At 41.9% G+C, this 14,968-nt stretch overlaps 1 protein-coding gene and 3 non-coding genes across 4 annotated transcripts; 3 read left to right on the plus strand and 1 right to left on the minus strand.

Annotated features, from left to right (window-relative positions):
* Positions 1-1,028: 1,028 nt before the first annotated feature.
* prox3 (prospero homeobox 3) lies at positions 1,029-13,913 on the minus strand. Its single transcript, XM_050068005.1, has 7 exons — positions 13,476-13,913; positions 11,087-11,175; positions 8,563-10,413; positions 8,347-8,453; positions 6,348-6,460; positions 5,604-5,709; positions 1,029-3,074 (listed from the first exon to the last, which is right to left on the minus strand). Exons 3-7 carry the CDS (start codon positions 10,409-10,411, stop codon positions 2,901-2,903), a joined length of 2,349 nt encoding a protein of 782 aa, XP_049923962.1. The 5' UTR covers positions 10,412-10,413; positions 11,087-11,175; positions 13,476-13,913; the 3' UTR covers positions 1,029-2,900.
* trnai-aau (transfer RNA isoleucine (anticodon AAU)) lies at positions 3,903-3,976 on the plus strand. Its single transcript has one exon. It is a non-coding gene; the product is annotated as a tRNA-Ile (tRNA).
* On the plus strand, positions 4,679-4,752 carry trnai-aau (transfer RNA isoleucine (anticodon AAU)). Its single transcript has one exon. It is a non-coding gene; the product is annotated as a tRNA-Ile (tRNA).
* trnai-aau (transfer RNA isoleucine (anticodon AAU)) lies at positions 7,192-7,265 on the plus strand. The gene has a single exon. It is a non-coding gene; the product is annotated as a tRNA-Ile (tRNA).
* Positions 13,914-14,968: the final 1,055 nt, after the last annotated feature.

Here is a 14,968-nt window from a genome sequence, read left to right on the forward strand (position 1 = left end):
ATATGTTTGACCTCAGACTGCACAAATGAAACAGTAGTCTGCTGTAAGGATGTTTTTATGTGGTTTATTTTCTATTTTCAAGAGACTTGTCACATAGTGAGCAAAGGCTTCTGCAAGCAGAATAAAGCTACTGCAGATTCCCTTCAGAGCTAATCACCACAGTATTTAGAGCAGTATTTTTTTTTTTTTACAGATTTACACAAATAGGCTGTATAGAGTCTGTAATGTGTGCCAATTCTGTGTCAGGCCACTGAAGACTTCTATAGATGTTTTGTGCTTTGAGGAGTTCTGTGAAAACTGTGAGCGCGTTCTTGTTGTGGTGCTTTCCTGATTCCACAGGCAATTGATTTGTCCGAAGGGGAAGCACACAAAGAGATGGCAAAATGATACTCAAAGAAGCCATTAAAGCTTCAGCATCAGTCACAGCAGTATGATAAAGCTGGTGTCAGAAAGATTTTATTATAAAATAAATAGAGACCAGCTAATAATAGCAAGAACGTGTTGTTGATTTTGATGGCTAAAATCTGACCTGGTTTATTCTCAAGTGTTGACAGTCAACAATAAGTTAGTTGGGGAATGTTTGCATTTATATTCTGTGTCTTGACACCAATGCCTTCCTTCAAAATGCCAAACTAAAGCTAATATGTGTGGAGCATGTGTCTAGGTTTAACCAGGTTCACTGTGACAAGAGCCGTTGTCCAGCTTGTTAGTCAAAAACAGGCTGCAGGACTGTGGTTTAGATACATAGCTAGCATACCAGAGAAACTGTGTGTGTGTGTGTGTGTGTGTGTGTGTGTGTGTGTGCGCGTTGCTGTCTCAGGTGGCTAGACTTAGTCCAGGGCTGAGCCTCTTACAAAGCCATCATCCAAGCATTAGTGTTAGTGAGAATGTGTGTATGTGTGTGTTTTAGTGCGGTAGTGTTGTTAGATTAAAGGCTTAAAGTATGATGGTATTAGTGCTGGCTACCAGGAGAGAGAGTGTGTGTGTGTTTCGTGTGTGCGGTGTGAATCCAGACATCACAACACAAGCCTGGTATCACTTTAATTCACTGATAAGTTTAAACACCAAAATTCACCAAAGTCCGAATGAGGCACAGATCTAAAGAATATGTACAATATAAAAGAGAGACCGATAAGAGCCGTGAGAGAAACAGAAGAGATTACGATACAAAATGTAATGCAAATATAGGAAACATGCACCTGAAAACACGTCACGAATAGTTCACACACGGGCTCGGTCTCACAGAGGTGTGATTAAGCCAGAGGAGGCTTCATCTGGAGCAACACTTTGATGAACAGAAGTCCCCTCTGGGTCAGAGTCATGATATACAGTAGATAGAGTGAAAGTTTCCGCAATACTTCCAGGAAACAAATGTCGATATATACTAACTGTGCAGCTGGCCTATTTAGTTTAACATCACGTTAAAGAAATACAAAAACAGAAGTGAATATTTCAACAATAAGAGTACAGCAAGGAAACAACAAAACATTAATTTTACTATTTTAAATTCAATATAATGTCCCTCTTGGCAGAACTTTACATTTTGATTACATTGTGCCATCATGTACAAAAGCTATAATAATTCCTTATTGAACAAAGAGATGGAAATACAGGCAAAAATAAATCAACCACTGCCCTTAAATTTCTCTCAAACAACAGCAATATATTAGGTGACAGTAGTTATGATTGGTCCTCATGTTTTCTTTAAAGATTCCCAAGATTGATTTCTCTGCTGGATACATGACAGCTTTGTGTTGGTGGGGCAAACAAACAAGCAAACAAAAGAAAGAGGAAAGCATCCCTGCAGCTATGGAGAAACTGTAAAAGCTGCAGGGCACACTGAACAAAAAGGTACTTGTGACCCTGCAGGGAAGCCTACACACACAAGGCAGCGATTACAGTGAGTTTCTAGCAAACAGTCAGATTCAACGTTTTGACAAGGCTCTAATGTAAAACTGTGAACACCCCCTGAGGGAGAGCAGTGGGTAAATGTTTGGGTGATAGTTGGGTGCTGCTTGTGCAAAATTACCAACAAATACAGAGCAATATTACTGCTTTTTAAACAATATTTATCAGGAAGCTGGATTTTTTTCTTTGTAGGAACAGTGCGCTCTGCTCACAGTTAAAGTGACAATGAGGAAAGTAGGGCATCTAATCTAAGAAAATTTGGTATGTGGATTCTTTGTCTGCAAGTATCTGAAACGTATATTTGTGCAGTGCCCATGCTCGGTAAACAGATATCAGCGGTACATTTGACTACTGAGGGGATGCATAGTATGGCATTTTTTCTGAATTGCAATCATTTGCAAGGGACTGCCAAGGAATGCATATTATCTTTTCAAGTGAATGAATGATGTGTGGTCTCATGGTAACACATAATGCACAACAAGTATGCATATTTCCGTGAAGTTGTTATTAAATCCAGTCCATCAGTCTATCCCAGCTCTGTGCCTGCAGCAACTTTTATTTTCACGACAGTTTTTGTCAATCCAGTGTAGCAGCACTGTGATTTCACAAGTCAGCTGACTGGTGAAGAATGTTGGGAAAGGGAATTCCTGCTCTGTCCGTTTTAATTCAATGGTATGGTCACGTTCCTCGATAAGTGCAGTCACAAGACTCTTATCACAGCACTGAGGATGTCAGAATACCATTCACTCTGTGAGTGTCTGTTCATTTAAGCGTCTGTGTGTCTTTCCCTGCACACACTGTCAAACAAAATACTTCTATCATCTAAAATTATCTTTTTTTTGTCTCAGAATGAATGCATTATGAATGAATTGCAGAACTGAATGGATTCCTTCACACCAGTTCTCACAGTTTGTGAATGCTTTAACACAATACCCTTTCTTTTAGTGAGTCTGTGTGTTTATGCATTTATTCTTATACATGTGGATCAATCATCAGCCAACAGGACAACCTGGCAGTCTGAAGGCATCTGGTACAGGACTGTCAAGCTTACAAATGATTTTATAGATTCCTTTCTTCCAGCAGGGGTCGCTGTCTCTCCCAGTCCAGATGGCTGAGTAAAACTCCCTCAGAGCCACTTCTGATACCTCGATAAACCTCTCTGGGACCTGCAGACACAAATATGGACGTCAAAGGATAAATACTTCAAGGTCTACAGATGTAGGGCTTTAAAATTCTGGACACAATTATATATCTAATCTTGCAAGACTAAAATTATCCTATTATTTTATCTCATACAAGCTACTGTACTTCTGTTTATTTTAACAAGATTTACAGGGCAGTGAATGGTTCTATAACCTCAATAGGAAGCAGATGACAACGCATGTTATGATGGCTGTTCAGAATTTTAGCATCATTGTTATTAAAGTCCTTTCACACCTACAGTGCACCCACGCAGATGTTTTCACAATTTCACTGATTGGATCTCTCTGGGACTATACAGACTGCACCTCATTGATATAACCCCTTTACTCCTGTTAGATACAATTTCTTATCCGTGCGTGGAATCTGGTGACCTTACGTGATAGGATATTGTAGCAAGAAGATAGAAGAAGAATAACGTTAATGAGTGCTCTATTCCATTAAGCGTCACCGAAAGCCATGTCATGTGAAAAAGCATGCATAATACTTGGGCCCTGGAACTGTTAATGGAGCGTGGGCATAATTAAGGTTATTAATTACACCTGTGCTCATCCTGGTGTACGACATGTCAGAATATGTGGAGCTCAGCTCACAGTTTCAGCCTGAGCAGAGGTGTAATCAGCCAGTAAACTCCTAACACCTGTATGGGTGAGCACAGACCCTAACAACTGTATTTTTGGAATCTCATAATGAGCTGTATGACGTCACACGGCAGAGGTGATTTAGTGTTACTGCCACTGGTCTACTTCATATTTAGTCGGGGTTAAAATGTCTTCAAATTTCTTCCCACATGTGGCCGGTTAGCTCAGTTGGTTAGAGCGTGGTGCTAATAACGCCAAGGTCGCGGGTTCGATCCCCGTACGGGCCAGGAAGATTTTGCAGTGAAATCATGACAGGTAAGTTGAACACTCATCATCCAAGTACCACCATCATCATGAAAGGAAAACATCCTCCGACTTCGGTACTATAAGTGGTCTCTTGAATAGACTCAATAGAAACGTCAAGGCAAATGTTGTGATTTACAATGTTCACCTTTATGGAAATTTTAATAACAATAAGATAATTATTTCTATTATAGTTGTCGTTTTCATTACTATTACATGCATATTTCCTCTAATAAATGACTCATAAGAGTGTTAATGCTAGCTATGAAGAAACCATCAATCAATACGAACCATACGTCGTGATTATTGATAATGATTTATCACAAAAATCCTTGGTATATTGGATATTACTAGCACATTCATATAAGATTTTTACCACTACTTTGCTCCTATTATTATCATTAATTTAATTATGTATTTAATATATTATTTATTTTACATTCATATTTGTTTGAGTATGTTAAAACTAGCAATGGAGGGGTTATCCATCAAATGATGATAATGAATGAATGACAAAAATCCTTACTTTGGCTGATGGGAGAGTTCAATTCTCAGTGTCTGAATTACTTGATTCATTTCAGTCTGTAGCCTATTTCAGATTTCAGTAGTGCTTATGGATTGTCAACATACAACGTCTGCTTGAATAATAATTCGGCAGTAGGCGGCTATAGTGGGATATCAAACATGGCCGGTTAGCTCAGTTGGTTAGAGCGTGGTGCTAATAACGCCAAGGTCGCGGGTTCGATCCCCGTACGGGCCAGTGCACTTTTGACTTACATCTGGCGCCCATTAAGTAGATCCGATATTACACATTCATCGTGTATCAGGTAAACAAGAAAGTCTAAGTGCACAGTGCACTCAACATATGACACAAAAGAGTGTACATCTGGAAACACTATCAAGTATCATTAGTGAGAACAAAAACACAGTTCCTGCTCCATCATTTGCACAGTGTGCACCCTAACATTAACAGGTGCATGCAATAGCTACTACATTTTCACACATGCCTGTGCAGAGACTACCATAAATGGGCTTTTTATATCACAGCAGTTAAAAGACATTCATACATCAAGCACATTTAAACAAGGTTTAACTCTTTAATAGTGATGATTTAAGACAACTAAGCCTGAGGAGGATGAATTCAACACAGCTTTAGTTTCCATTCCATTTAATGAAAAGACTAAAATAAGCAGGAAAACACTGTATGTATGTGGACAGAAACTCTCACGGTAGTAAGTTAAAAATAAAAATTGATTGGCCCTTCTTTCATCTTGTCTTTCCCTGACATCAGCTTGTGAGCTATGGTGAAAATATAACATCCCAGACAGCACAAGTCATTCTTTATTGGATAAACCAAGGCTGTGTCATTATAGACAGCAGTTAGAGTTTGTGATGTACATCCTGTTCACATATTATTTCATACATTATAAAATAAATACCTTGGGGTGTCCTTGTGTTTACGGAAAATGACATACTGCCATTAAATAAAACTTGGAGCAAATCAGATTCAAGGTACCCAGTCACACTCTCCCCACACTGACAGAGCTATACGGTATTAAAGCATCCACCCAAGGACTATAACCATGCTGCATACTGACACACTCCCCTTACCTGGTAGACGTTACTTTTATTGTAGTGCATGTTCAGTATGCGGTAAAGCTCTGTGTCACGGCCCACTCGCAGCTGACTCTCTCTGCCCAGACGAGGTGCACCATCCCTGGATTGCACAAAAAAATATATTAATATTTAAAATATTGAATGTATTATTCAACTAGTATTATTAGTAGTGGAATTTAAGTCCTAGTTATTTAATTCCTATTTAATTCCTGAGGGTGTTCAATGCATGCACTATGGCGAATGTTGACCACTTAAACCAAAATATCAATTTCATATACACTTACACTAACAGTTGTAAACCAGACCCAACACTGATAATTAAATTGTCATAAATAGGAGTAGTGGTGGGAACTGATGGAAATTCACATTTAATATAACTCATGAATATAAAATGTGATCTGTAATCTCTTTGCCACAAGCATCTCTTTGCTTGGCTGATAATAGGACAACTGCATGACTGTCAGAGAGGAAGCGATGGCGCTTCACACTGTTGCACAAAACAGGAAAGCCTGCAGCATGATACAACAAAGTTTTGTCACTCTGGTTTTTGTAATTCTTTCTCTCTACAAATTACCAAATGTGTAGGACAGCATATGCACAGTATCTGATGCATAAATCAGACAAAGTGTCAGCTAATGTAAAAGCCCAGTGCCAACATGCAAGCTCCTAAACCCAGTCAAACAATGGAAGTTTTGCAGCAAATGAGTTTGACGTGAACCAGTGCCAACTCAAACCAACCGGGTGAGAGCCTCGCGGACAGCCTGTCGTGCAAAGCGCTCCATCTGGATATAGAAGAACTCTCTGAAGTTGCTGAACCATTTAATCATCTGGGAGGTCACGCAGCGGTTAAACTAGACAGCGGACAGGAAAACAGCAGGACAGGAAGTGAGCAGGTGAGGACAGCGAGAGAGGGGTGCTTATTAGATGATTTCGTTTGGCATTAATAATTATATAAAAACACTTGACTTCAAAGAGAGTTTTAAAAGCCAGTAGCTCAGAGAAAGAGAGAAATTGTTTGATGCTTCATAATGGAAAATGTTAATATTCACTAATTAATATCATAATAATACATGAGAACAACATTTCTTTCTTTATTTGTAAACTCCACCTTGGACTGCACTTGATCTGCTGATTATTATTACAGATGTATGGGTATTAACAGATATTCAAACACAAATTACATATTTTTTTCCAAACACAAATTTTATGTGAATATGACCTTTGATTTTGCCTGTCAGAGTCAAAATATTGTCATTTGTCTTTGATTATTCATAATAATTGTATTTCCAATACAATTATTATGAATAATTGTATTTCCAATAGTTTCTAACAGCTATTAAGACTGTTGTAAAACAACCCCAAACATTTCATCAAAGCAATCCCTGCTCTGACTCCAGTTTAGAGCTCAGTCAGTTCAAGCTAAATTATCTGACTGGAATATTTCCTTCACTTCAATCTATTGCTTTTTAAAAATTCCCAAAATTGCTTGTGGAAGGGTTGCCCATAAACAAATACAATAATATGAAAGGCTAACATCACGATGACTTCCGATCTGATGGCCACGTGACTCATACATAACCATGGCCTGTTAGCTCAGTTGGTTAGAGCGTGGTGCTAATAACGCCAAGGTCGCGGGTTCGATCCCCGTATGGGCCAAGATGTTTTCATATGAACAGGAACTCTTCCCAGTCCTACTAATACCAATAATTGTAATGACAAAAAACTATATACAGTAGGTAGGTTGTGTTCACAACCACAGCTTGCACCTTGAAAAACCATTACTAAATTCAAGCTACACTCACTCATGAATTAAAATAGCTCTGACACATTTCACCTCATCCTCATTTCCAATCAGTGCAAGTAGAAGGGTATATGTATAAGTTTGCTTCCGGTGGCAAAATTACATCTTCGGAAGTTCAACTGTGGTGAAAGAAGTATGTGTGGAGGAGAGATTGATTGTCATTGTGTTTAACATGCCATAAAATCTATGATACTGGCTCTGAAAAATACAAACTGCCCCGCATGAGAGATGCTGCCTGGCAGTGAATTGAAGACAGGCATGGGGAAATGTAAGAAAATAGAAAATGTACCAATTACATTATATTTCGCTGTATTTATTAGCAGGCTAGCATTCAGTGTCTTTCTGTGTCTTTCTGTTGAAAAGGATACGATCTCCATTAATTATACATTTGACAGTAGTGAAAGTACCATAAAGAATTTAAAAAAAGATCTACAATCAGATTTGCAACCCAATAGCCTACTGCACATAGGCTAAATAAATCAACTGATCTTTAACCTGTGGCTGATACAACATTCTCCATGCAACAAACCCACCACGTGACTGTGGGTGTGTGTTCAGTGACTTTTCTGTACCAGAACTGTGTGCAAATTTTCATGTACCTAGGACTTTCTTTTCTGTTTGCAGTGGTTTTTCAAAGAGGTATTGAGTATTTTTATATTAGTGTTGTATTTAAGTTTAAAATTGTGCCTCACATACAACCAGAGGTGGAAAGTAGCTAAGTATATTTGCACAATTCAAGGTACTTTACCTAAGTATTTAAATTTGATGCACTATTTTTTTTTTCAGAGGGAAATATTGTGCTTTTATTACTTAGCTATAATTACTTGTTACATTGCAGATGTTGAATGAAGATGAATTTTGGCTGCTATGTCATTATCCGACTTTTATTATAGTTTAAAGAAACCTTGATCCAGCACTGCGATGGGGTACACACACCTTGACATCAGGGAAGTAAGTCTTGAGTGTATTGGAGCTGGGATACCGTGTGTAGAAGAACATGAGCTTGGCTTTCTTCAGATGGCAGGGAGACAAGCCTTCCTGGGTGTATACATGAGGCCAGTTAAGGAGATACACATACGTCCTTTTTCACACACTCATGAACAAACACACATCGCTCCCTCATTCCTCCCCCCTTACTGGAAAAAAAGGATATTCCCCCAGCAGTCAGGAAGAGCTCTCCTCCATCCATCCCGCCTCCTCCCCTCATCCCCCCATCTCCCCTCATCCCTCTCTCCCTGCCTCCATGAGCGTGGCGTGCAAGGGAGGCGTCCAGGTGACCGAGCAAGGGGAGCGGTGGGAAAGAGGGGTGAGATGAGGGGTGAGACGAGAACTCCAAGAAAGGGTCGGAGTTCAAATAGTCCTTGCGGGACGGGGGGAGGTGGGGGAGCTGAGGGTGGTGAAGGGAGCGAGAGAAGAGCTGCTGCATGGAGTAGTGGAGAAGGGGGAGAGGGAGAGGGGGAGGAGGTGGAGGAGGGGGAGGGGGAGGCGCAGGGAAGGAAGATGAGGAAGAGGAAGAGGAGGAGGAGGATGGATGGAAGGTGGAGGAGAGGTCTTTGGGTTGTGATGCTGGAGGCATGAGGGGAGGATGAGAAAGAGGAGGAGGGCGAGGTAGAGAGGGGTGATGGAGGGAGAGGCTCGGATGAGAGGGATTCAGGTGAGTAGAGAGAGGTGGGCCGAGGAGTGGGTGGGCTTTTCGTATGTCAGGTGACCTCTGAACAGCCAATGGCATTGCCAGATCTGATGGTTCAGTGCGATGAGGCTGTCCAGGAGGCATGGTGCTCCTCTTTTGGAGCTCTTTTTCTCTTTCTCCATCCTGCCTTCCTGTCTTCTCATCCTTACCTCTTAATTTTTCCTCCCCTCTTCCTCTCGTTAAAAGTCCCATCCACACTCCCCTCTCCCTCCCGTCATCATTCCCCGTGTCTGCAGGGAGGAAAGAGATGGCAGCAGGAGGAGAGGAGGGAGTGACATCTGTCATCTCGGTGTAAAGGCGGAGAACTCGGTCAATGACTCGAGCAACAGCGCTGCCCAACTCCAGCTTCAGAGCCTGAGCAAACTTCTGCCCTCCCTCCTCCCCTTCATCTTCTATCCCTCCATGCCAGTCTCCTCTGACCAGCCCTCCACAATCCAACCACAACCCCGCTCCCTCCATCACACCCTCCAGGTGCAACCCTCCACCTCTCCCTCTCTCCGTCCTCCCCTCTCTGTCTTTTTGCCTCTCCTCTCTCTGTTTGTGGAAGTTGTCAAAAGGGGAAACGGAAAGAAGAGAGAAAGTTTCCTTTTCCATCTCTCCACCGTCAATGTCCTCTTCATCATACATCCCTTCTGCAATGTCCTCCTCCTCCATCATCCCAGCATCTCCTTCTCCTCCTTCTCCTCTGTTTCTGCACCTCCTTTTCTTCTCCTCCTCTGCCATGTGCTTTTCTCCAAAAGCCCTCCATACTTTCTCCTGCAGGGCCTGCAGTCTCTCTCTTGCCTCCTCCAGCTGTTCTTTCAGCTCCTCCCTCTCTCTTCTCTTCCCCTCCCTACCTCCCTCGCGCCTCCTCCCTCCCTCCTCTGCCTCTCCATCTCTTGGCCGGCTCTCCAGCTTCATCCTCTTCACTTTTAAGACGTCCTGACTCCACTCAGCCGCGAGGGCGGCATCACTGTGCCTCTTCTTAACCCCCAACAAGCTGTCCTCTCCCTCCATTACTCCTTCCTCTGCTCCATCCATCCCTTGCTCCACTTGTCCATCCCTCTCTCCCCTGTCTTCCTCCAAATTTCTGTCCTCCAGGTGTCTGTGTGTGCCCAGGTTTGTGTTGAGTTGCCCTCCAATCCTCCTGGGGGCTCCTCCCGGCTGGAGGAGGTGGTGGATGAGGGGGAAGCCAGGAGGTCTGAAGGCAGGAGGAGGGCGGCCTGCACTGGGCTGAGGATGAACTCCGGGGAGATCTGTAGAGCCCTGAGTGGGAGCAAATGCGTGCATCTGGGGAGCAGAGTCATTGAAAAGATCTGTGGGGGAATCCATCACTGCAGAGAGAGACAGATGAGGAAGGAGAAAAAAAGAATGATTGTTTTTTAATCAGTGATTAAACTGGATTGTTTAATCACTGATTTTTACAAACCAAACAATCAATCTATTAATAAAACAAATCATCAGACTAATCTAGAATGAAAATAACCATTAGTTGCAGCCCTGTAGAAAACAGTTTAAGCTCCACCTTAAGCAACAGCAAAATGCTGCTTTGATATAAATACATGAGCAATAATAATCAAATGATACCCACACGGGTCACTTTTCTGCATTCAAGTAATAACCTTAAAGATTTTCATTTAAATGAATGCCTGTTAAGTCATTATCTACTGCTGAATGAGGTAACAGTAGTGACCAACCCTCTGAAAAAATCACGAGTGGCGCAGTTAGTGACACGTTTATCACTCAGCAGTGGTTGGTCTGCCAGAGGGGGTAGGCGGAGCTAACGCAACCAACTGCCTCTTCAATTTGTGTGGGAAGTAGAATATTGTTTTTTCCGTTCTCTGCTATAGCGATGCATGTAAGCTGTTACAATGGTCAGGTGCCAACTGCCAAAAGAATGACATCACACTGGCGACACTGCTTTGATCTCTGGGAAGTGAGATCCAAAAACACACCCCCAATTACAGCTTATTGCCATAGGTGCTGCCAAAGAGGACTTCTGCTTACCTGGATAGCTAAACAGGTCACCGGCCGATCACAGCACACAGCCACTTCCACTTGTAATAACAATGAGCTGCAAATGTCCTTGCATAGAGCTGCAAAATAGAAGCACACATTGTAACAGTGTTGAAGAATTTAGCAAAGCACAGAGTAGATGAATTCCCAAGTGGTCCAAACAGTTATTCAAAGGGTCAATATCCACCTCCATGCCTTTTTTTTAACATAGGAGGAACAGCACTTTACAGAATGACCAAAATCCAATGGAAAACAGAGAGAGAGGGTGTCAACAGACCGGCTACCAGGCTAGTTGCTGGTGTTGCAGTAGGTTAACATCTGGCTGATGATCTTTGTCACATATCAGCTACCTCTCTTCCAACTATCTTTCCTGTTTCTCTCAACTGTGTGCTGTCTAAGAAAGTGCAAATGTCATAAACAAAAAAAAAATGTGACAAAATGGCGGGAGACAGCTGTGTACGGATGATGATCTTGTGCTAAAATACTGCAGAGTATTTTTGCTGGAAAATGTCTTTTTCTATCGCTGGGAAATGTGGGTAATTAAAATACTGACAGTGGGTACTTCTAAGCGGCCTCCATACAATACCTGGAAAAGCTTATAAAACCAAAAAGCGAATGCTGGGCTTATGAATAACAGCACATTTCACTATTTAATCAAGATCAAAAACACACATCCCCATTCCTTTTTTTTTTTTTTTTTAGTATGTAACCTCTCCGTCCCGACACCCCTCTCCCCTTTTTCCTTCCTCTCTATCTCTCTCTCATCCTCTCTTCCTCTCCTCTCTCTGTTATCAGTGCAGGCAGCTTGTTAAGCACTGTTTGATCAGAGTGTTTACCGTCAAACACACTCACACACACACACACACACACACACACACACACACATTCACACAAAAGCGAAAGAGGCTTGAGAGAGGGCTGACAATGGTCAATGGTCCTTGGGGAGTGAAATAGAGTGAGAGCAGCATGTATGTGTGTGTGTGTGTGTGTGTGTGTGTGTGTGTGTGCATATGCAAGAGTGTGTGTGAACAGCAGTCCTACTTAGCATTGATAACACCCCTAATCCACTTCAGATGGATACACTACCGCTCACCGAACAGAAAGATGGATGGATGATAAATGGACAGATGTAAGGACAGACTAAAAGAGGTGTAGTAGACAGACGAAATGTGAACACAGACAGTATTTTAAATTTTAAGCCGACTGAGCTACTTGATTGTCAGTAGCTGGAATTAAAAATGATTAGACCACAGATAGATAGATAGATAGATAGATAGATAGATAGATAGATAGATAGATAGATAGATAGACCAGTGCATAGGTCCCCTGTGCAACATGAAGAGAATAATCCTACTATAAATAGCTAAATATCAATTATTCAAATGCCCTGTCCTCTCTACTATAATACAGCCCAGATGGCAAACCAGCCAATGCGCTTATATCAGGGACAGATTAGCTTTTCAAAGCCAGCGGAAAGCTGCGCAAAATATGAACACTGAGCAATGAAAATGAAAGCTATTAACCACTAGATTAGACTTAAGAATGGTACTCTTGGACTGCTGTGGCTGGCACTGGGAAAACTGACAAGAGAGGGAATTCACACTAAATAAAGCACACACAAGTCACTGGTATTATGTAAAGTATATTTAGAGATTCTAATGTGGGTGTATGTGTTGATAGCATGTTGTAATACACAAGAAAAACACACAAGCCAACAGGTTACCCCAATTATTAGGCCCTCAGGCCTATTTGCATCCAAGCAGTTCACACTGATTAAAAAATATATATTTGTGGTCTAACTGTATTATAAAGGGAAAGCTAAATATCAGTAGGTAGACTCTGTGTGTTTAAACAATATCTAATATGTATGGTTTTCAAATAAATTCCATTAGCATTATATGGGTGAGCTATTTGTCTGGGCTTATCTACCACTTTGTTTAAAATTATTTTTGAAATTATTTTAAAATATTTAATTTAATGTATGTTGCCCATACCTATCTATCTATCTATCTATCTATCTATCTATCTATCTATCTATCTATCTATCTATCTGTGCAGGTGGAAATAACGCCACTTTGAATAATTTATATAATGTTTGAAGCTTATGTTTGAAGCCTCCGCGTGGCAACATCTGCCGGTTTTGCCACGCGAGAGGAATCCGCTTTGGCCATTCTGACGCACGAGCTGTCAGTTTATGTGTGCGCGCGTCCGCGGTGCGTCCTGTGACTAATTGGCAGCGGTGGACTATAATGTCGCAGTATGAAAGAGAAAAAACAAACACACACAGAGAGCAGTAGAACAGACACTGACCCTCGTAGCTTGTTCACCGTGGAAAATGTCAAACATTATGTTGCGTGTGAAGTTTAAAAATTTTACTCACTCTCAGTCACAGAGAGGAGCTCCAGCGGTGTCCGCTCCCCGACGCTTCCCACTCCAGTGGCCGTTCCTGTGCGCTCTGCCTCGGTCGACTGTCTTCAGCTGGCACCGGGCGGGCCTCGGACATCGGTGCGGGCAGAAAAAGAACCAGCCAGCAGCGAGTTTCCGGCTATTTCCTGTTCCCCTCTGCTCTTTATTTGTCCTTTGTTCCGTAACTCTCGCAGTTTTACTCTCACTCATCCACCGCCTCCTCTTTACTCGAGTTGTGTCACTGTGCAGGGTTTTTTTCCTCCCTCGCCAACCCATCTATCTCTGGCTGGCATCATCCTCACGCGCTGCTCCCGAGTGGAGTGGCGCGCGGTGGGCGGGAGGGCTCGAGAGCTGGCCACTTGACGGTCCGGTCCCTCCCATGTTGGCATGACCCCCAGTACACACACACACACACACACTAGAGATGCTGGTTTAAATAGTCAGAAGTAACGCTAACTGATTTCAGATTAATGCATTTTTGATAAGTCATGATAGCAACAGTTTGTTGCAGATGGCTACTTGTTCCCCACACAGACACACCCACAGGTAGGCTATGGAGATGGGAAGTTGACCGAGACTGAGCAGCCTTTCTAAAGCCAAACAAAGTCTGTAGAGCTTCTGCTGCATTACAACAGTGAGGTGACAGACTTTTAGCAGCATGTTCTCATGTACTGTAAGGTTATGTTCACCAATGAAAGTCAGGTCATTCATTAACAGTTTTATCTCATCACAAGTATTTTCTATGAAACCAGGCACAGAAACTAACACAGAACTGACAATACATCCCTAATTTGACTCAGCACAAACAAAACAAATCCAGAATTAAGGCACTAAAGAGTTACTGCAGAACTATGTAAGCCAAAAGTAATACTTAATTTAAAGGTCGGCTCACCAATGTTGGCTCACCAACATCTGGTTCAGAAATAAGGCGAGCACGCTTTAAGTTAGCAGAAAAAATAAGTGAGCACACATTACCAGGTGCTGGGCAAGCAGGCCATCTGTGATGTGCCAAACAGGGTGGAAGAAACACTGATTTGTATTGTGAAACTGCTTTATTCAGTGTTTTTATCGGTTTTAATCACCTGGTCAGTTTGTTTTGGAGGGAAGGAGACGTCTGCGGATAATTCGGCTCCTGGTGAAAACCTCCTGAGCAAAAATATAGGTAGCTATTCTATGCTTACATTATTTCAAGATATCACAGTATTGAAATAAAACCAGTCTTGGAGTCAACCCCATAATGACTGAAGGTAAACAGCAGTAAATGGACCATGTTTTAACGCAACACAGGAAAAATACCCCGTTCATCACAGCCTTTATCAATTTTAGTGAAGTCCGATTTGAACTGTCTTTGATGATTTACTTCAACCTTTTTGCTTAAATCAACCAGTTTCAAGGAAAACAATAATGTTGATGCTTGACCTTGAGCAACACTTTGCCACCTGTTGCTGGGAATGTTGCCCTTCAGAG

This window comes from Epinephelus moara, chromosome 17, assembly GCF_006386435.1.
Source record: "Epinephelus moara isolate mb chromosome 17, YSFRI_EMoa_1.0, whole genome shotgun sequence".
NCBI classification, from domain to species: domain Eukaryota; kingdom Metazoa; phylum Chordata; class Actinopteri; order Perciformes; family Serranidae; genus Epinephelus; species Epinephelus moara.

Bases quoted from the DNA above. Each gene is read 5' to 3' on its own strand.
- prox3 (XM_050068005.1), bottom strand. From the start codon at position 10,411: ATGGATTCCCCCACAGATCTTTTCAATGACTCTGCTCCCCAGATGCAC. The intron at 8,454-8,562 runs TATCCTTTTTTT...CTCATGTATACA, and splicing joins CTTCCTGACTGCTGGGGGAA to CCCAGGAAGGCTTGTCTCCC. The intron at 6,461-8,346 runs GTGTGTGTACCC...TCCGCTGTCTAG, and splicing joins CTTACTTCCCTGATGTCAAG to TTTAACCGCTGCGTGACCTC.